Source organism: Epinephelus lanceolatus, chromosome 13 (assembly GCF_041903045.1).
Source record: "Epinephelus lanceolatus isolate andai-2023 chromosome 13, ASM4190304v1, whole genome shotgun sequence".
Classification (NCBI taxonomy): domain Eukaryota; kingdom Metazoa; phylum Chordata; class Actinopteri; order Perciformes; family Serranidae; genus Epinephelus; species Epinephelus lanceolatus.
In genome coordinates this window covers 35,096,671-35,117,998 of record NC_135746.1, presented here as the reverse complement: position 1 = coordinate 35,117,998, position 21,328 = coordinate 35,096,671, and the positions used below count along the sequence as shown (strand labels likewise).

Genomic DNA, 21,328 nt, shown 5'->3' with positions numbered 1-21,328 from the left:
AGCATGGCTAACAAAAAGCCCAAACTCATATGTTGTACCTGTAACAAAGCTCAGTAACCTTGTAATATGTCATCCATCTGTTGTCGTGTCCCTACCGCAGAACGTCATATAGTGTTTCCTAAATCGCACATCAGGCAGCAGACTCGTGACCAAAGGTATCACCTCTAGAGGTAATTTTTACTTACTGACATTGATTCTTACAGAGCTGTCTTAGTCGCTGTCTGCTGTCTGTGGTCCTGGCTGTCTATGTTGTCTACCACATTGCATTGTGGGACATTGATGCGAGCATAGTGTCCAGTGTTTGCATTCCGTGATGTTTCAGTGGAAACACTACCCACTTTTTTGTACTATTAGTTTCATATGAAGTTTATTAACATACTAAATAATCCCACTTACTGTTTTAGACTACTAAGTGGCAGACACACCATACTGACTCCAGAGAACTAGCAGTGACAAAAGCCCTCTGCTGCGTCACCTGGCGTCGAAGTGTCTCAGCCAAAAAGTTGAACATGAACACACTGCAGAGACTTCAACCAATGGCCAACCAGCATGTGCATGCTGCACTTATGTGAGAGGAAATAACTCTCCACATCAGCAGACCACGAAAGGCTGTATTCGACATTCAAAAAGTGAAACCGAAAGACCATCTTGTTGCTGGTTAGCCAGTTAGCACATGAACAACACAATCCAATGTTGAAACAACAGAGCATATTTACTGCGTGCCAGTGAACAATAGCACAAACCATCAGGAAATGTTCCTGCTGACGAGCTTAGAGTCTTAAAAAAAATAATCTCATCTCATGTAACAAGTTTGTTTTGGTCTCACTCCCTCTTGACTTTAGCTGTTTGTTTACCTTCCTCACTTCTGTTACTCGTCTTGTGCGCTGAGCTGAGTGTTTTTTATTCACCAGTGGGCTCCGCCATCAAAAATTGTAATAATCATCAGCCAATAAACAGCCAATGGGGACCGATGAGGGCCAAGGGTGTGGGACACACCTCACTGACTAGAGCAACAGATGCTCACAGACGGCCCAACATGGACTGACGGCCAGCCGTCGACTTGTGTCTGGGGATTAAGAGTGAAAACATTTAATCAACTTCCTTTACTCAGGGACTGACTCTTATCTTCAGTCGGAGAACTCCATAGGAGTCCTCACCTGTGCCACAGTGATGATTTGGATCTGGCACTATTTACAGTTTTGGCAGCAACAAATCACTTTTTGATTGTTGTTACAGCAACTCAGATAATTAGCACTTGAATTAATTTCCCACCAATCAGCTTGACATTTAAGTCCTGCACTGAGGCAGGAATGTTTAGTTGAACTTGCAATCCAGTTCCAAATAAGGTGCTTGATTAAAAACAGACCCTGCACAAGAGGTTAACTGACTTTCCTCTGCTAATTAACGTTTAGAGATATGTTTAGGGACTGTTTTTATGCCTTTATTTGACAGCCGACAGAACAGAGATGATAGTAAATGAGGGAGCAGAGAGACAGAAAATGAACTCCGTTCTAGCTGTGGATGTCATGGTTCACAGTCAGCTCTAACCTTAAGGTCAGCAGGTCATCCCAGCTGCTGAACTTCTTGAGCACTGACTGGAACTGAGTGAAGGGCTGGTGACGTACAGAACAGATGGACTGTCGTACTGAGAGCCGCTGTTTGTGTCTCTGTGTGTTTCGCAGCATGTTTGTTTTGCTGAAGGGAGCCACCAAAGAGCAGGCCTTCAAGATCGGCAACGAGATCGCTGAAGCGGTGACTGCAACCAACCCCAAACCGGTCAAGCTCAAGTTTGAGAAGGTAGTGCTTCTCACACACACACACACACACACACACACACACACACACACACACACACACACACACACAGTACACACAGTACACACACAGAGGCAGCAGCCTCTCTGTACTGCCTGCACTTTGATTTTGATTTGTCAGTCCAGATTTTCTCTCTTAATCAGCACATCTGGACACACTCAGAGGTAATTATTAATCTGTGTGTGTATGTTTGTGTGTGTGTGTTCCCAGGTGTATCTGCCCTGCGTGTTGCAGACAAAGAAGCGCTACGTGGGCTACATGTACGAGAGCCTTGACCAAAAGGAGCCCGTGTTTGACGCCAAAGGGATTGAGACAGTGCGGCGCGACGGCTGCCCCGCTGTTTCCAAGGTAACAGGCAAACCCCTCGTTTCACTCTGCTCTACACCAATCACAGCCATGCCAGTTTTCTTCCCGCTCTCGTTTACTCGGACTGCTTCACATGTGTCAATCAGGCAAAAGAGCCCCGCCTGCTCAGAGACATAATTTGTTTCTTTGTTAATCTGGAATCATATTTAAATATCACGGGATGACACAGCAGGTCACGCTTGTGTTTGTGCTTTGGTTATATTTTATATGAATCTTTCTTGATTTGAACCACTTTATCTCTATGTTAGATCTTTTTCTTTATTCACTCTTTATTCTCCTCTCTTCTGTCTTGTCATTAACGTGTGTTGTCCAGATTCTGGAGCGTTCCATTAAGCTGCTGTTTGAGACTCGGGACATCAGCCAGGTGAAGCAGTTTGTGCAGCATCAGTGCGTGAAGGTCCTGGACGGCCGGGCCAGCATGCAGGATCTTACCTTCGCCAAGGAGTACCGGGGCAGCGGCTCGTACCGACCAGGGGCCTGCGTGCCCGCCCTGGAGCTCACCAGGTGTGTGTGTGTGTGTGTGTGAGACAGTACAGTACAGTGTCAGTGGCCATTTGCAGAAAGCCACATGCAGACAAACACCACACGGAAAGACAGAGAAAGTCCTTAGTTTCACTCGGGTCTCCGCGCAGCAGAGAGCAGGAGAGCTTGCTGTCAACTACAGTTACAGTAGTCAGTGTGAATCCAATTACTCCTTCCCCACAGTGCTCATTGTCTGGCTGCACTAGCCTGCATGTACAGTACCTGAGTCTGTTGCTAGGCAACCCAGCTCTTAATGGGTGAAAAAAAAATCTGATTTCAGAGGCATGGGTGAGAGGGAAACGTTCTGCCTCATTCATGAGCACCAGTATAGTTTATCTCATGTATTTATCAGGCGGCTTGATTCCTGATGTTGCTGAATTAATTATGTTTGATTGTGGAAAATATTTGATGGCAGCAGAGCGGCGTTAGAGCTCTGAGGTTCAACAGTTTTGATGACAGTTGTCAATTTTTGTGCTTTCCTTTGTCTCAGGCGTATGATGGCGTACGACCGTCGCCTGGAGCCCCGCGTGGGCGAGCGGGTGCCCTACGTGATTGTGTATGGGATGCCTGGCGTGCCCCTCATCCAGCTGGTGCGCCGGCCCATGGAAGTGCTGCAGGATCCCAGCCTCCGCCTCAACGCCACTTACTACATCATCAAGCAGATCCTGCCGCCGTTGGCTCGCATGTTCCAGCTGATCGGAGTGGATGTGTTCAGCTGGTACCAGGAGCTCCCCAGGGTGAGACGAAGAGGAGTTAGGAAATGAGCAGCCATTATGATTTTTATCACTCGGCAATTAAGAAGCAATGCAGATGAATGGTGATAATTAACATATATAACCCACATGAAAACCTTCAGTGTAAATGCAGAAAGCATAAGGAGCGCTTCAACGTGACAGAAAAACCTGAATGGGTTGGAGTTTGGAAAATGAATTGTATTAGAGCACTGTTGTGTTGCTTCCCCTCCTGTCACAATAAAAGCAGACTCTGAGAAGGTCTTTTCCTTCAGTGTGTTTAGTGGAGAGAGAACAAAGGATGAAGAGAAAATCTCTCGTGTGCTTCCTGCTGAGGATCGAATGAGACTCATCAAACTGCAGCGCTGCTGCTGCTGCCTCAGTCTTTGTGTCAATACTAAAGTCAGCTTCCTCTCTGACAGAGCACACATGCCATCTGCTGGTGGAGCTGAGAGTAGAGCCAATCAGAGTGATGAATGACCTTACACCGCTGTGTGTGGTCGTGTGAATGGCCACTGATTAGATGCAACAGTTTCACAATGTGATCCTTCTTTTAACTCCCCTGTCTCTGCACACAGATCCAAAAGGCGTCCTGCTCCTCGGCAGTGGGCGGAGAGGAAGTGGGGAGGAAGGGAACCATTTCCCAGTACTTCACCACGCTTCACTGCCCCGTGTGCGACGACCTGACCCAGCTGGGCGTGTGCTCGCGGTGCCGCGCCGAGCCCCAGCGAGTCGCAGTCACGCTCTACCAGGACATGAGACAGTGGGAGAGTCAGCAAGACAAGCTGCTGAAGGTGAGACACTCAGCAGATTATAGTTTGGGTTCTAGCTCCAGACATGTTTTAACATTTTTAAACTGGCATCTTCTTCTACATACAGTAAGTGTATAAGGGTCAGTGTAGGAATGTAGGAAAAAAACATGTCCCATTATGGTTCAAGAATTGTTCCAAAATAAATGCTATCCTGATGTCTGAGACGTTACCTTGGCTGCATTTGGCCCCAACATGATGTCACAAAATACACATTCTTAAAACTGAAAGTAATAATGACTCATGCCCACCTCAGCCTCCAGCATGACTCTCTGTGGATTGTGTTGCTCTTTGTACTACGTCACATGACTTTATGGCAAAAAGCCCTGAAGGCAAACATCTCCCATGTAAGATTAGAGAGAGTTTGGATAGAGTACTGTGGCTCCCACAAATATCAATTTATGCATTTAGAATTTAAGAGAATATTTAAGTTTTTTCTTGTAAATTTGCAAGGTTTTTTTCTTGTAAATATATGACTTGTATCATGTAAATTGAAGTTGATTTTTTTTTTTTAGACCATTACCCCAGATTAACAGACTACCATTACAACAGACAAAAGTATCAACGCATTTACAGAGTTGTGTGAACACAATATAATCAAGATTTAGGTGCATCAGACTCTCCACTCTCAGTCTTGTATCAGACAGTAAGCACCATGTCATACAAGCATTTCTATAAGAAGGAGAGAGAACCTTCTTCCTGTCTGTCAGAGGCCACACAGTGAGACACTGTCAGTCACTGTTTGAGATAACAGGAACACACAAAACGTTTTTACAAGTCTTTGTTCGTAGCAGCCTTTGGCCCCGTCTCCACGGGTTGTTTTTATAGTCATAGATAAAGCACTGCTACAACTGTGCTCTGACTCTGAGCTGGCAGGGCAGGTAAGGTCAGAGATAATCAAATACCTTTCATATCTTACAGCCTTTCTACAGTCTAAATTTAAAAAAGAATTGCCTCAAGAGTGTATGTGTGTGTGTTTGTGTCCAGATCTGTAGGAACTGTAGCGGCTGTGCAGAGCGGCAGGTGCCCTGCGTGTCTCTGGACTGTCCCGTCCTCTACAAGCTGTCCCGGGTCAACAGACAGCTCTCCAAGGCCCCCTACCTCCGACAGCTGCTGGAGCAGTTCTGATTGGCTCCCGAAACCAAGGAGCTCGCCCGCTGATTTGGTGCTAATCGCTACCCCTCAACCCCCACCCCCATCTCAGTGTTTGATTGTCCACTCAGTTGTAATAGTTTAAATGGTGCTTCGATTGAACCCCGTTGGGTTTTCATCCTGTCTTGTAACTGTTCTTCGTTCTCCAAGTATTTCTCTGCGTGTGCAGACTGTCTGGTTGGAGCCTCCTGTGGGGCTCGTGTGTGTCCTCATGCTTGTTTGCTGCCATCTCCATTAGCTGCTATGGGCCGAGTGAAGCTGGTGTCTTTGGCGACACAGCGACAGACTGCCTGTCATGGAACTGAGAGCAGTCCAATCAAGGATGAGTTGTTGTATCACGTATGCGCTGTAGCAGTTTGAAGTCATCGGTTTTTAAGGAGCTCCTTCCAAAAACTCAAGACAAACTACATTCAAACCACTAATTGACTTTTCTTCATTTTTATAATCCGCTGCAGTCGTCGTGTAAATAGTTCCTGTATAGCTCCATCTATAATCTCACTGTGCATTAGCATTAAAAAAAAAAACTAAAGCTCCGGCCATGAATGCAATCAAATCTGTTTTTATGCATTCTGTTAAAGGATGCCATTTTTCGTGTTTCTTTTAACCTTGATTGTATCGATGTTCATTTTGACAGATTTGACACTTCACACTCTACAGAGTGCGGCAACTGGAAACTCTTTTCAGTTTTTCTAAAAATCTGGGACTGTTGCAATACTGTATTTTGATAATTTATGTCATGAAGAGTCTATTGTTTCCTTGTGCATATATGGTTTTGTGTACTGTGCAAAAAAAAAACCAAACTCTGTCATCAAACCACGTCAAGATCCAATCTTCAATTCCGCATCCAGCCGTACACAGGATCTGTGTATTTGTATAAATGTATAAAATAATAATGAAGGAGGTGTTTTTTTTTTGTTTCTTTTTAATGGACATTGCTGTGGGTGGAGGTTTGAGATTGATATAATAAAAAGTCAATGTATTAAAATGCCTTCTGTCGATGATTCTGTTTTAAAAAAAGAAAGATTCAAATGAATCACAGTGACAACACGCATGATTGAGAGATCCACGAGCCACGACACGTCACAGTACATGACAGAAACAACAAATCAAATCTCTTTACAAAAGTGCAACAAAAACTTCATTCAACTCGTACAACTTATCATCACACATTTCCTGCCGTTGATAAAGTCACTGCAATAGTGCAAAATTAATGGACGTTTTTTAAACATGTTTTTGGCAGCAGGGCGGCCTGATGAAGAGTGTGACCGTCCCTGGTTCGTCTCATCTACTCTGCTCATGTGTCCTCGAGCAAGGCACTGAATCCTACCTGCCCAGGGACCAATGATGTACTATTTAAAACCGTTTGAGGCATGGCGGTACCCTTCATCATCCAGGCGAGGTCCAAAAGCTTCCAAAGACACTGATGACTGTGCAAAACCCCAAAGTCTGAGTCTCTGAGTCACCACACTATGGATAGTTTATAAGCTGCACAGGTTTCAGTCAGTAGTGTTGCATTCACTGCACAGTAAATCAGCTGTTCATAAATATCTTGAGTTTTTAAGCTTCTGGACGACAAATGAGCACAGACGTGTGAAGGCATGGCTCTTCTAGTGTTCAGTGAGATATAAACAGCACTTAGGAGTCACAGGCGGAGGGTTCAGTCTCTCTTCTCTCTGTCCAGAGAGAGCAGCAGTTTGCGTCTAGGGGAGTCTCCTGCAAGGGAGATGGTGTCTGAGAAAGAAGCTCCACCTGTGGACTCTGTCACCAGGTGGTTAGAGGCAGCAGAGCTCCCTGTCAGACCAGTGACGTCAGGAGGAGAGGAGGCCTTGCTGGGTGAGCTGATGAGACTTGCCGTGTCGTCCATTTCAATCACCTCAAAGTCTGCGTCGTTCCACTGATCAGCCTCGTTGTCTTGCTCCTCCTCTTCCTCCTCCTCGTCGTTCGCTCCTGAGTCCAGCAGCGCCTGACGGTACTCGCTGTCGTCAGCATCAGGCCGGCCCCTGATGCGGGGTTTCCTGCTCTGGCTGCTGGGGGCCGAGGCCAGCTTGTACATGACCGGGAAGAGGATGGAGGTGAAGGTGGCAGTGATGAGCGACAGGTACATGAGCAGAGGCTGGTCGTGGAACTTCCCCAGCAGGAAGCCTACAAGAGCGGGAAGCACCATCTCGCCCAGTGCCGCCCCCACAACGAAGGTTGCTGCCATGTGGGCTGTCACTGTGGTGTACTGCTCCACCCAGGAGATGCCGCTGGGGAAGGTGGTGGCCATGGAGGCGCCGTACAGACCGGTGCAAAGCCACAGAGCCACTCTCTCCTTGCTGAAGAGGCAGAGAAGCAGAGAGGACACCGTGGAGCCCACCAGGCTGAGCAGGATCATGGTGCCCGGGTACACGCACGCCGCAAAGAAGATGGCCAGCCCCCTGCACGCCGCAAACGTCCCCCAAAACAACGAGTTCAGCCCGGCTGACTGGGACTGAGGCATGTGGGCGTAGTCCTTGGCGAAGGTGAAGATGAAGGAGCCGTATGCTACCTCCGCACCTACGTAGGCAAAAAAGAAGAAGAAGAGCAGGACAGTGAGAGCTATGTGATGTTTGGCCACCAGGGGCTTTCCCAACGACGTGCGGGCTTTGTCACGCGAAGAGCCCCTGCGGGAGTAGAGGATGAAGAAGAGGAAGGAGATGAGAAAGACGAAGGAGCCGATGACGATGTAGGCCCACATGGATTTGAGGGTGCTGCTCCTGCTGTGGATGTAGCGGATGAACGTGTGAGTGTCGGGGGCTTTGGGGACAAGCTCTGCGGTGACAGGAAGTGAAGAGTTGGTCGATGTGCTGTTGATGACGTCAGTCCCAAACAGCAGCTTGGCTATGATGGGAGACACAAAGGCCCCGGCCGCGAAGCTGAAGTGCAGAGCCTGCATGTGAGGGCCCGCCTGCTCGCCCCATGTGTTCAGGATGAGGACGTTACCACCTGACGAATAGAGGAAAAAAACATTAATAAAGCATAAACCATCATCAACATGGTGTCCTGCAGTGACATCACATTTACTCATGTAAAGTGCTTTTTCTTTCTCATACTTTGATGAACACACACTGTGCAAAACATCCACTAAGGAAAACTTCTTCAGGTATTCACTACAGTATAAAAACACAAAGCTCTGCAGGTATCAGAGGTCAAGTTTTTAACAATGTGCACATAAATTAATAAGCAAAGCCCTCAAAGTAATAATGTGGACACAACTTGTTATCTCATAAAATGTGTTTGAGGAGCAGCAAAGACAACACAATGTGTAGTGTTAGAAAACCCTAATTACAGCCATAAATCTCTGTCAAAGTCTCAAATCTAATACAAACTATATTGAACCCAGGAGAGGATGTTAGCTGGCACTGCGTTATTTTAAGCTTACTTCAAGTTGGCAGTTAGTGTTAACAGAGTCTCAGCAGGTGGCTAGCCTAAACGCTGTGCCTCGAGTTAAAGGGACAGTTCACCCCAAAATCAGCTACATCTCTTTCGTCTTATTGATAGATTAATGCATAAACTTTGTCCCAACAGTGACAGAAAAACTCTTTCGACAAGGCGCAACAATACACACGACTCATTTACAAACTTGGTTGAAGTACAGTGTCTATTTTAGATTGTTCAGGGTGGCTATTACAGAGGAAGATCAGGATGGCTTTCCTGATCACTGAATGGTTATACAGTTCAGATAGAGGAGTTTGGCATGAGCTCATTATTTGGTTGGCCTGATTAGATATGTGGGAGAGTTTTGTTTTGTGTTTGGTGCTGAGAGAGTTGTACCAGGATGAAATGTTTGAGGTGAGAATGGATTCAGTTTCCCTAGTACTGTTTATTAGTCTAGATTATTTTGGTGTAAGTTGATGCGTGTTTGAGATATCATCTGTCTTCTCTCCAATATAATGGAACTAGATGGCACTCAGCTTGTGGTGCTTAAAGCACCAAAAAAATAAATGTGAAAAACTCAACAGCAATGTCTCTTTCCAGAAGTCATGACTTGGTTACTCAAGATAATCCACAGACCTTGTTGTGAGCAGCTTCATGTTGGGACTATTTTCTTTCTACCAAGCTACACCCACCACCTGTATCACTGTGCATAAGGAAGCATGCATCTACTGCTAGCTCACCTAGCACCACTCAGCTAGCTAACCTTAAAATTCAGCTGATGAAGATGCCATTAATGTTTGCATCTCGCTCTGTCAGCAGCACGAACCTCTCGTCAATGAGTAGATGCACGCTTCCTTCAGCGTGGGTGTAGATTGGTACAAAGAAAATAGTTCCTCCATGAAACTGCTCACAACAAGGTCTGTGGATTATCTTGAATAACCGGGTCATGATTTATGGAAAGAGACATTGCTGTTGAGTTTTATCAGATGTTTTTTTTTAAGCACTTTTTTCAGTACACCACAAGCTGAGTGCCATCTAGTTCCATTATTCTGGAGAGGAGGCAGACATCTCTATGGCTGATATCTCCAGCACTGTGCAACTCACACCAAAACAATCTAGACTGATTAACAGCACTACAGGTAAGAGGAAAAATATGTGTTTTTGTATTTGGAGTGAACTGTCCCTTTAAATGGTTAGTTGTTGAAGCTGCTCTGATCAACATTTTATATTAATGAGTTAAATAACTGTAATTTAAAGGGTGTGACACTTGTAGTAACAAATCAGTAAGTCCCATCAACCTCATTTCCAGCAGCAGCAGCTGTATTCAGCGAAAAAGCTCTGATAGACCACCTGTACATTACCTACTAAACAGCAGACCGACACAGAGACTAGCTAGTGAACATTGTGGAACATTTAGCAGCTAAAGAGGCCTTTTTTCCCTAGGAAGTTGATGGAGACCAAAAGAGCTAAAAGTAATGCATATCGGACTTACAGTCATCAGGTACCAACTTCACCAACTTTAGAAAGTAATGATATGATAGAGTTGAGTTTACAGTATACTGTGCTGCCCCCAAGTGGCCAAAAAGACTGAATTAATCTGGGTTCAAAACAATCTGGAGGTAAAATGGTTGTTTTAATTCTCAACAGTGTAGAGAAGACAGAAAGCAGATAATCAATGCAGGCTCCTCAGCTCAGGCCAACAGCAGCTAAACAAATGTCCCACCAAAGCTGTAAAGCATCAGCTATTAACACACCTGGGCTCTGAGTTAATCCTTGGTAGGTCCTGCCCTCTACCAGCCAGCCAAATAAAGACAAAAATATATATCAATATAGTCACAGACCCTTTCAACAGCAGGCATTTAGGACTGCCACAGAAGTAAATGCACAGGTGTTATTAATAACATTAACGATGGCTGTGTTCCAGTACGCCATGTCAGTGAGGCAGTATGCATATTAGCAGGGAACTCCTACACAGAATGCTGCCACCATTAGTGATATCATTTACATCTCTGCCTTTCCTGTATAAGTCAAAGGTGAATGAGCTTAAGTACGAGGTGCTAGCCTGCTGCTCCTCCCTACATAACCAGACCGACCACAATAACCTGCTGGATCAGCTCCTACTGCTACAGTGACTTCACACTATTAAACTAAGAGGCCGTTTACACGTACATGGTGATTTTGATAAACGGAGACATCTTCCTTCGTTTGTGCCCTTCGTTTACACGCAAACGGAGATTTCTCCTCTGAAAACGAGTCTTTCTAAAAACTCCGGCCAGAGTGGAGATTTTGGAAAACTCCGGTTGCGCGTTTGCATGTAAACTGAGATAAACGCAGATAAACGGAGTTATAGGCAACGTGTAAACGGCCTCTGAATTATAGCCACAAATGACTTGAGTCACTCCCTCAGAGGCCGTTTACACGTCGCCGGCTATTTTCATAAACGGACATTTCACCGTCTCCGTTTTCAAAAAGATCTTCGTTTACACTTACCCGTGTATATATACACAAGAGCATGCCAAACCTGTAGGTGGCAGTGTAACGAGAAGCTCAAGCCTTCCATGTATCCACTGTCACCATAGCAACATAGGTCGCACTTTTTACACAGGCGCAAGTTCCGGCGCATACTGTGACGTGGGCTGCCTATAACTCCGTTTATCTGCGTTTATCTCAGTTTACATGCAAACGCGCAACCGGAGTTTTCCAAAATCTCCACTCTGGCCGGAGTTTTTAGAAAGACTCGTTTTCAGAGGAGAAATCTCCGTTTGCGTGTAAACGAAGGGCACAAACGAAGGAAGATGTCTCCATTTATCAAAATCACCGTGTACGTGTAAACGGCCTCTCAGTAATTTGAGAGCGCTAATTTAAGGCCCTGCAGGGCTGCACATGTTTTCATTCCTTCTGACTAATTAGACCTCGTTACAGGAAAGTTTGCTGACGTCACCAAACTCCATATCCTTTAATATACCTTCTTCACTGCAGATATTTGGACTCGAAACATTAACAATGGCTCAGTTTTATCAAGTGTCACAGTAAGCCATGACAGTGAGCGAGAATGTTATCAGCGATACCAGTGGTTTTCCTGCTATGACAAGTCAAAATGTCTGTGAAAATGTTCTATTGAAAATCATACAGCAGCAAGATGTCCAGCCCTGACTAGTTCAGCAAAGCTAACAGGAAAGTTTAGATTACTTTGATTAAAACCAGTCAGCCAAACGTCAAAACAAAAGCCTGTGAGGATGTATTGTGTGTGTGAGGATCTTTAAGTGGATTAAGGGAATACATTATTAATGCCTTTGATACCTGTGTGACTCCATACATACATCTTTATTAAATAGTCTAATTCTGTACCACTAGTTATATGTTTTCAAAGCAAAATCAAAACTTAATCAACCTCATGTTTTAAAGGTACCTTCTGTATTTTCCAACCTGGACCCTATTTTCATTTTTTTGTGTCTAGATGACTAATGGGGACTACAAATTTTGAAACTGGTCCAGTATTGTGGGAAAAGGCTGCGATGTAAACACTCTGGGCAATTATGCACTGTCAATGCAGGTCCACTAAAAATGCTTGTTTTTTGCCACTGACAGCAGGATCAGATTGCTAGTATCCCTACAGAGATAGACCTTTTTGTTTAACCAAAACACAGCCCCTGAAATTCCTATCACCAAACCTACCAGAGTCCATTTTAATAAAATAAGAAAAATACTTTTAAAGAAACAACAAAGAGGTCTATCACTGTAGGGATCCCATTCATAATGTTGACAGACACTTATAATAATAATCTGAGCCTGTCAAAAACAAAAACAAGCACTTTTTGTGGGCGTAAATTGACTGTGCATAATTGCCCTGAGTGATTACATTGCAGCCTGTTTTGCCACTGCCGACTGGAGCACTGTTGCTCAGTACTGGTCCAATTTCAGAAATTGTTGTTCATATTAGTCAGTTGGAGAGAAAAAAACATGGGAAAATAGGATCCAGATTAAAAAATATCAAAGTTTCTTTTTAAGTGTTGTCTTACCTGTATCCAGAATACCCATAGACATCCCAATGCTGGACATGAGCCCAGTGAGGAGCAGAGCGTGCGTACAGAAAGGGATAGCACACATTCCAACTGATGTGACCAGCATAGAAAACCCTGGAGGGCAAGATAATTAGAGAGAAAATCTGTCATCTTGGAAGAGCATGTTTAACGAGTCAAAAATAAACTGTGATGTAAACCAAGTGGATGTCCAGAAAAAAGGGCAGTTATCACAAGTTACAAGACACACACCACCGTGTTGGGGGACTGACAATAAGAGACAGATCCCTTTGATTACCCCGCCCAACCACAGCCATCTTTGTCACAAAACTGAGTTGGTAAAGTTTTAAAGTGGGACCTACTTGCAGCTACAGTGCAACACCTACAACAGCTACATGTGGACGAAGGTTACCTAGCAGGAGATGCGGGTTCATGCAGTCGAAGAGAATGCCTCCTAAGAGGGATCCGCCGATGTAGCCCGCAGAGCGGCCGACAAAGATGTAAGAAATGTTGCTGATGTTCTTATTCACATTCACAGCCAGGTCCTCGAACGTGGGGCCAAGAACAGAGATACTCATCCCCTGGAAAAACAAGAGATCAGCAGGAGTTACAGCGAGTAAATAAAGTTACTGCATGTGATAAAAACAGATCTACCCCTGGAAATGATTTCACATATTAAAATGCATGCTATACGCAACATGACCTCTGGGTGCAGTGCATTCAGGTCAATTCAAGCAACTGTTGAGAGAGATGTTTAAAACCCTGCCGCTTCTTTGATGGATGTCTTCTTGTATACACAAAAAAAAGCTTTGATATTAATGTTTTAAACTGCTGGAAATGTCTATTAAACTCCACTGTTATCACCTTTGACTACGTACGCAGAAGAAGAACTACAGTGACAGATTTCCATATCTATGATAATGTGTTTTAAGGTGGAACTGTTTCTCTAACAACTATCCTATTGTTTCCCTAAAGACCACACTTATAAGCCAGCTTCTTTGTTTCCAGGTTCACAACTGAGTTAAAAGTGAACCGGGGTGTTGCTGAAATAACAAAGCCATTGTGTGTTTTACTTTTCCTTGTGTAAATGGAGGAGATAAACGTTACAGGAGTAAATAGAGACACTCAGGTGTATGCTGATGGATTTCAGTAATCTGATAAAGTGGTTGACGAACACGTTTTGCAACTATGTAAATCCTGTCTGTGCAGGATACTCTGGCATGCACTTCCTGCACATTACAACTGGCATTTTGCTGACTGATAGCTTGTCTCTCAGGGAATAGTAAGCTCAGGTCATTCATACATGTTTCACTGAGCAGTTTTTGCATTTATGTCTTTTTTTTTTACTGTGCCTTTGTATCAACGAGTGAAACAGTGGATGCAGGTGATCCACATGGGTCATGAGAACTAACTTGACGCTCCTAATTGTGGTGTACAATAAAATAAGGAAGGGTTGCAGACGCTGGTTATGCCAATAAAGAATGTCTGACGATAACTTGTCATTTACTGTGTACATCTTCATTTACTCGGGTTATAAACTGATTCCTTTAACAGGTGTTGGCTATGCTACCTGATAGCATTAATTAGAATAACTTTGGCTGAGTAGATAGCTAAAGTTAGCTATCTGGCTGCCATTAGGGATGCATTGGTGCATTGAACAGCATTGTATCCCGATATTTTTGTGAGGCAATATCGTATTGTTACATGGGCTACAATAATACATTTTTATTGTATAAATTACTAATATTACAAATACAAATTAAACTTATTGTAGCCTACTAGATTAGTATAATCAATTGCTTCAGTTTACTAGACACATTTTCTGTAATAAAATGGCTGACTTGAGACGAACAGACTATAACCTTTATCATATTAGATAATACAGATGTTGAAAAAGTTTCCTTTTGAGGACATAATTTGCAGTTTAAAAAGATAATAAATAGCAATACATATTAACAACAAGTTTTAAATCGCAATAATGTATTATCGTGACGTATGTATCGTGATAATACCATATGGTGGGGCCTTCGGTGATTCCCACCCCTAGTTGCAATATTAATATCTAAACCGTGGCTGTATTAGAACTGGATATGATTTAATAATACACCCATGACCTAAACACACTCTAGTGAAAGGCCAGGGGAAACTCACAGATATATTTAACAGAACATTTCTGTATATTATCACACAGGTTTAAGCTAATGTTCCCTCATTCCCTCCATACTGTACCAAGCCCAGGAAAGATGCACAGAGCGCGAGGGTGACCATCCAGCGCCCGCAGGCTCCATATCCGCTCCTCCTTCCGCCGACCACTTCCACCCGGTCGTGGCAGACCGGTTTCGCCGTCCTCCTGACCGCCTTCAGCGCACTCTTCAGCCCTCTACCCGTGTCCTTCCGCTTGTCAAACAGAGTGTCCTCCTCCTGGTCGTCGTTGTCGTCGTCGTCCTCCATGCTGGCGAAGCGAACGTGCTTCTTTTTAACGACGGTGTCTCGCGCGGCGGACGAAGACATACCTGTCAGTTTATGACTGCGACTGCTGGTGGTGATGTTGCGCTGTCAGAGCGCCGTTTAAGGGCGAGTAAACAGCGATAAACACCTGATAGCGGTCTGATTAGCTTCTTGCGGTTTTGCGCTTCCTATTTGTAGGTTTTTCCAGGCTGATTCCTTTAAATGAAGTCAGTCATCTCTGAGACGGCTGCACGGTTCAGAGGATGACAGTGGGTACCACTGCCGCAGCCGCGGGATCCCTCCATATGCCAGCGGCTAATGTATGGCTGCTGGATGTTTGCAAAGATCGTCTAATGACTCAGAGGCTCACTCAGTGTAGCAGTGACGCACCTTCAGAAGCGTTTTTCCAACCTACTTTAGGTGTAACCACGCCTACTTCCGCATGACGAGTTCCTCGATTGCAAAAAACACTTGACAAATGTCAAATGCCATGGAAATGTCATGGTATTGTATGCCATAAATATATCATAGTATATTGTGTCATAAAAAAGTCATACTATAGTATGTCATAAAAATATCATAGCATGTTATGTCATGAAAAAGGTCATAGAATAGTATTTCATAAAAAAGGTCCTAGTATAGTATGTCATAAAAATATCATAGCATGTTATGTCATGAAAAAGGTCATAGAATAGTATTTCATAAAAAAGGTCATAGTATAGTATGCCATACAAATAGCATAGAATAATATATCATAAAAAAAGGTCATAGTATAGTATGTCATAAAAAAAGGTCATAGTATAGTATGTCATAAAAATATCATAGAATAGTATGTCATGAAAAAATCATAGTATAATATATCATAAAAAATGTCCTAGTGTATTATGTCATAAAAAGTCATAGTATAGTATGTCATAAAAATCTCATAGTATAGTATGTCATAAAAAAGTCATAGTATAGTATGTCATAAAAATCTCATAGTATAGTATGTCATAAAAATCTCATAGTATAGTATGTCATAAAAAAGTCATAGTATAGTCTGCCATAAAAAGGTCATAGTATAGTATGTCATAAAAATCTCATACTATAGTATGTCATAAAAATCTCATAGTATAGTATGTCATAAAAATATCAAAGTATAGTATGCCATAAAAAAGTCATAGTATAGTATGTCATAAAAATATCATAGTATAGTATGTCATAAAAAAGTCATAGTATAGTCTGCCATAAAAAGGTCATAGTATAGTATGTCATAAAAATCTCATACTATAGTATGTCATAAAAATCTCATAGTATAGTATGTCATAAAAATATCAAAGTATAGTATGCCATAAAAAAGTCATAGTATAGTATGTCATAAAAAAGTCATAGTATAGTATGTCATAAAAATATCATAGTATAGTCTGCCATAAAAAGGTCATAGTATAGCATGTCATAAAAAGGCCACAATATAGTATGTCATAAAAAGGTCATAATATAGTATGTCATAAAAATCTCATAGTATGGTATTTCATAAAAAAGTCATAGTATAGTATGTCATAAAAAAGTCATAGTATAGTCTGCCATAAAAAGGTCATAGTATAGTATGTCATAAAAATCTCATACTATAGTATGTCATAAAAATCTCATAGTATAGTATGTCATAAAAATATCAAAGTATAGTATGCCATAAAAAAGTCATAGTATAGTATGTCATAAAAAAGTCATAGTATAGTATGTCATAAAAATATCATAGTATAGTATGTCATAAAAAAGTCATAGTATAGTATGCCATAAAAAAGTCATAGTATAGTATGTCATAAAAATCTCATAGTATAGTATGTCATAAAAAAGTTATAGTATAGTATGTCATAAAAATCTCACAGTATAGTATGTTATAAAAATATCATAGTATAGTATGTCATAAAAAAGTCATAGTATAGTATGTCATAAAAATCTCATAGTATAGTATGTCATAAAAATATCATAGTATAGCATGTCATAAAAATCCCATAGTATAGTATGTCATAAAAAAGTCATAGTATAGTATGTCATAAAAATCTCATAGTATAGTATGTCATAAAAAAGTCATAGTATAGTATGCCATAAAAAGTCATAGTATAGTCTGCCATAAAAAGGTCATAGTATAGTATGTCATAAAAATCTCATAGTATAGTATGTCATAAAAAAGTCATATATAGTATGCCATAAAAATCTCATAGTATAGTATGTCATAAAAATCTCATAGTATAGTATGTCATAAAAATCCCATAGTATAGTATGTCATAAAAAGTCATAGTATAGTATGTCATAAAAAAGTCATAGTATAGTATGCCACAAAAAAGTCATAGTATAGTCTGCCATAAAAAGGTCATAGTATAGTATGTCATAAAAATCTCATAGTATAGTATGTCATAAAAATGTCATAGTATAGTATGCCATAAAAATCTCATAGTATAGTATGTCATAAAAAAGTCATAGTATAGTATGCCATAAAAATCTCATAGTATAGTATGTCATAAAAATCTCATAGTATAGTATGTCATAAAAATATCATAGTATAGTCTGCCATAAAAAGGTCATAGTATAGTATGTCATAAAAATCTCATAGTATAGTATGTCATAAAAAAGTCATAGTATAGTATGCCATAAAAAAGTCATAGTATAGTATGTCATAAAAAGTCATAGTATAGTATGTCATAAAAATATCAAAGTATAGTATGCCATAAAAAAGTCATAGTATAGTATGTCATAAAAATCTCATAGTATAGTATGTCATAAAAATATCATAGTATAATATGTCATAAAAAAGTCATAGTATAGTATGCCATAAAAATCTCATAGTATAGTATGTCATAAAAAGTCATAGTATAGTATGTCATAAAAATCTCATAGTATAGTATGTCATAAAAATCTCATAGTATAATATGTCATAAAAGAGTCATAGTATAGTATGCCATAAAAAAGTCATAGTATAGTATGTCATAAAAATCTCACAGTATAGTATGTTATAAAAATATCATAGTATAGTATGTCATAAAAAGTCATAGTATAGTATGTCATAAAAATCTCATAGTATAGTATGTCATAAAAATCTCATAGTATAATATGTCATAAAAGAGTCATAGTATAGTATGCCATAAAAGAGTCATAGTATAGTATGTCATAAAAAAGTCATAGTATAGTATGCCATAAAAAAGTCATAGTATTGTATGTCATAAAAATCTCATAGTATAGTATGTCATAAAAAAGTCATAGTATGGTATGTCATAAAAATCTCATAGTATAGTATGTCATAAAAAGGTCATAGTATAGTATGTCATAAAAATCTCACAGTATAGTATGTTATAAAAATATCATAGTATAGTATGTCATAAAAAGTCATAGTATAGTATGTCATAAAAATCTCATAGTATAGTCTGCCATAAAAAGGTCATAGTATAGTATGTCATAAAAATATCATAGTATAGTATGTCATAAAAAAGTCATAGTATAATATGTCATAAAAAAGTCATAGTATAGTCTGCCATAAAAATCTCATAGTATAGTATGTCATAAAAAAGTCATAGTATGGTATGTCATAAAAATCTCATAGTATAGTATGTCATAAAAAAGTCATAGTATAGTATGTCATAAAAATCTCACAGTATAGTATGTCATAAAAATATCATAGTATAGTATGTCATAAAAAGTCATAGTATAGTATGTCATAAAAATCTCATAGTATAGTATGTCATAAAAATCTCATAGTATAATATGTCATAAAAGAGTCATAGTATAGTATGCCATAAAAAAGTCATAGTATAGTATGTCATAAAAATCTCACAGTATAGTATGTTATAAAAATATCATAGTATAGTATGTCATAAAAATATCATAGTATAGTATGTCATAAAAGAGTCATAGTATAGTATGCCATAAAAAAGTCATAGTATAGTATGTCATAAAAAAGTCATAGTATAGTATGTCATAAAAAAGTCATAGTATTGTATGTCATAAAAATCTCATAGTATAGTATGTCATAAAAAAGTCATAATATAGTATGTCATAAAAAAGTCATAGTATAGTATGTCATAAAAAAGTCATAATATAGTATGTCATAAAAAAGTCATAGTATAGTATGCCATAAAAATCTCACAGTATAGTATGTCATAAAAAAGTCATAGTATAGCATGTCATAAAAAGGCCACAATATAGTATGTCATAAAAAGGTCATAATATAGTATGTCATAAAAATCTCATAGTATGGTATTTCATAAAAAAGTCATAGTATAGTATGTCATAAAAATCTCATAGTATGGTATTTCATAAAAAAGTCATAGTATAGTATGTCATAAAAAAGTCATAGTATAGTATGTCATAAAAATCTCATAGTATAGTATTTCATAAAAAAGTCATAGTATAGTATGTCATAAAAATCTCATAGTATGGTATTTCATAAAAAAGTCATAGTATAGTATGTCATAAAAAAGTCATAGTATAGTATGTCATAAAAATCTCATAGTATAGTATTTCATAAAAAAGTCATAGTATAGTATGTCATAAAAATCTCATAGTATGGTATTTCATAAAAAAGTCATAGTATAGTATGTCATAAAAAAGTCATAGTATAGTATGTCATAAAAATCTCATAGTATAGTATGCCATAAAAAAATCATAGTACAGCATGCCATATAAGTCATTATATAGTATAGCAAAAACAACAACAAAAAAACAATCGTTATATCGTTGGCCATAGAAATATCATCGTATTCATGCTTTAAACATATTTTATCATGGTATGCCATAAAAATAATATTGTAGTATGCCATTTAAATAACATTAGAAAAGTCATAGTTTTGTATCCCATAAAAAAGTCATAGCACACTCATAGTACAGTATGCTATGAAATTTCATAGTATACCATACAAATATCAGTAAAAAAAAGGTCCAAGTATAGAATTCCATTAAAAAAATCATCGTATAGCATGTCATAACAATTTATGAAACATATCATTGTACAATATTCCATAAAAAGTCTCATAAAATGTTGTGATATAGCAAGCCATAAAAATGTCTAGTTTCTCTGTCTACAGTTTCCCCAAGAGAACCACAGTATATTCATGTATAATTCTACCTGTCTAATGACATAAAATATCACTCACCATATTCAGTATTATCCTAACCATGCATCAGTATATATCAGTCATTTCAGGTCTTTAACGGAACATTATTTACAACAAGAGGCTACAGACCACACAGGTTTACACATCACACAGACAGCCAGTTCAGATGGTAGATAATGTTTTTAGTATCTTGTAATTCGATCAGAGTAAGACCTCGTCCTGTTGTTTTCTTCTCTGATTCAGCTGACGCGTTCACGGGCTACAGGAAGTGTTAGCCACCAGGTCAGCATTGAGAAGAAACAGCGTCCTCTTGTGTCGGGAAAACAATATAGCACAGGAATTTTATACCATATCCTGATGTAGGGAGGTGGAGGCAAGGCAACCACAGATGTCAGTGAGACTGTACGCCATCACGTTTGTAGCTCATAAAAATCTTCATATCATGAAGATATGAGGCCATGTTGTGGAACAAGTATTTAACATAAATTGGTAGGCTGCATGTTAATATTAAATATGTGATACTTAATAAAGGTATACAATTACGTGCTTGCTAATAATAATATTATAAAGTAAAAATACTCTACTATTATACATTAAGTACTACATTTATGATTTTAGTTATGTACTCACTATGGAGAATGAGCCCTGTCACTGCCACATTATAGGGGATTATTATGATTATATCACTGGAATTGGTGCATTCATGCATATGCATGTTAAGATGGAGCAACATAGTAAAAACAATCATCATATATTTTATGTATAATGATATAAGAAATAAGATAAAATCTGTTGTAGCTCATAACACTTAATGTCTGATAGAAGTATATGAATAGAAAGTACCACATTTCCCTCTGAAATGTAGAATATTAATAGAAAAGTAATTTTGTGGACATAAAGTTGTGTTTTATTTGTTTATTCCAGATGAAAATTGGGATTTTTGTGTCCCAGCAATTTTGGTTTGTGCTGTTAGACTTGATTTACTA

At 39.7% G+C, this 21,328-nt stretch overlaps 2 protein-coding genes across 3 annotated transcripts in view; one reads left to right on the top strand and one right to left on the bottom strand.

Moving 5' to 3' along the window:
- Positions 1–6,380, top strand: part of rev3l (REV3 like, DNA directed polymerase zeta catalytic subunit) — a 106,706-nt gene extending 100,326 nt beyond the window's left edge. For both annotated transcript variants that reach the window (XM_033649298.2, XM_033649297.2), the window contains exons 27-32: positions 1,683–1,797; positions 2,026–2,163; positions 2,495–2,685; positions 3,194–3,440; positions 4,013–4,228; positions 5,231–6,380. In XM_033649298.2, the coding sequence (XP_033505189.2) occupies positions 1,683–1,797; positions 2,026–2,163; positions 2,495–2,685; positions 3,194–3,440; positions 4,013–4,228; positions 5,231–5,371 (1,048 nt within the window). In that variant the 3' untranslated portion in view covers positions 5,372–6,380. The remainder of the gene's footprint in view (positions 1–1,682; positions 1,798–2,025; positions 2,164–2,494; positions 2,686–3,193; positions 3,441–4,012; positions 4,229–5,230) is intronic.
- slc60a2b (solute carrier family 60 member 2b) lies at positions 6,303–15,646 on the bottom strand. The gene is made up of 4 exons (XM_033649300.2): positions 15,040–15,646; positions 13,223–13,391; positions 12,811–12,927; positions 6,303–8,359 (listed from the first exon to the last, which is right to left on the bottom strand). Exons 1-4 carry the CDS (start codon positions 15,319–15,321, stop codon positions 7,053–7,055), a joined length of 1,875 nt encoding a protein of 624 aa, XP_033505191.2. The 5' UTR covers positions 15,322–15,646; the 3' UTR covers positions 6,303–7,052.
- Between the last annotated feature and the right edge of the window lie 5,682 nt (positions 15,647–21,328).

What these genes read in the sequence shown, in the direction of transcription:
- slc60a2b (XM_033649300.2), bottom strand. Translation starts at nt 15,321, where the DNA reads ATGTCTTCGTCCGCCGCGCGAGACACCGTCGTTAAAAAGAAGCACGTT. An exon ending in GAACCCGCATCTCCTGCTAG is followed by an intron (nt 12,928 to 13,222) that starts GTAACCTTCGTC and finishes CTTGCCCTCCAG; the next exon opens with GGTTTTCTATGCTGGTCACA. An exon ending in TATGGGTATTCTGGATACAG is followed by an intron (nt 8,360 to 12,810) that starts GTAAGACAACAC and finishes TCTATTCGTCAG; the next exon opens with GTGGTAACGTCCTCATCCTG.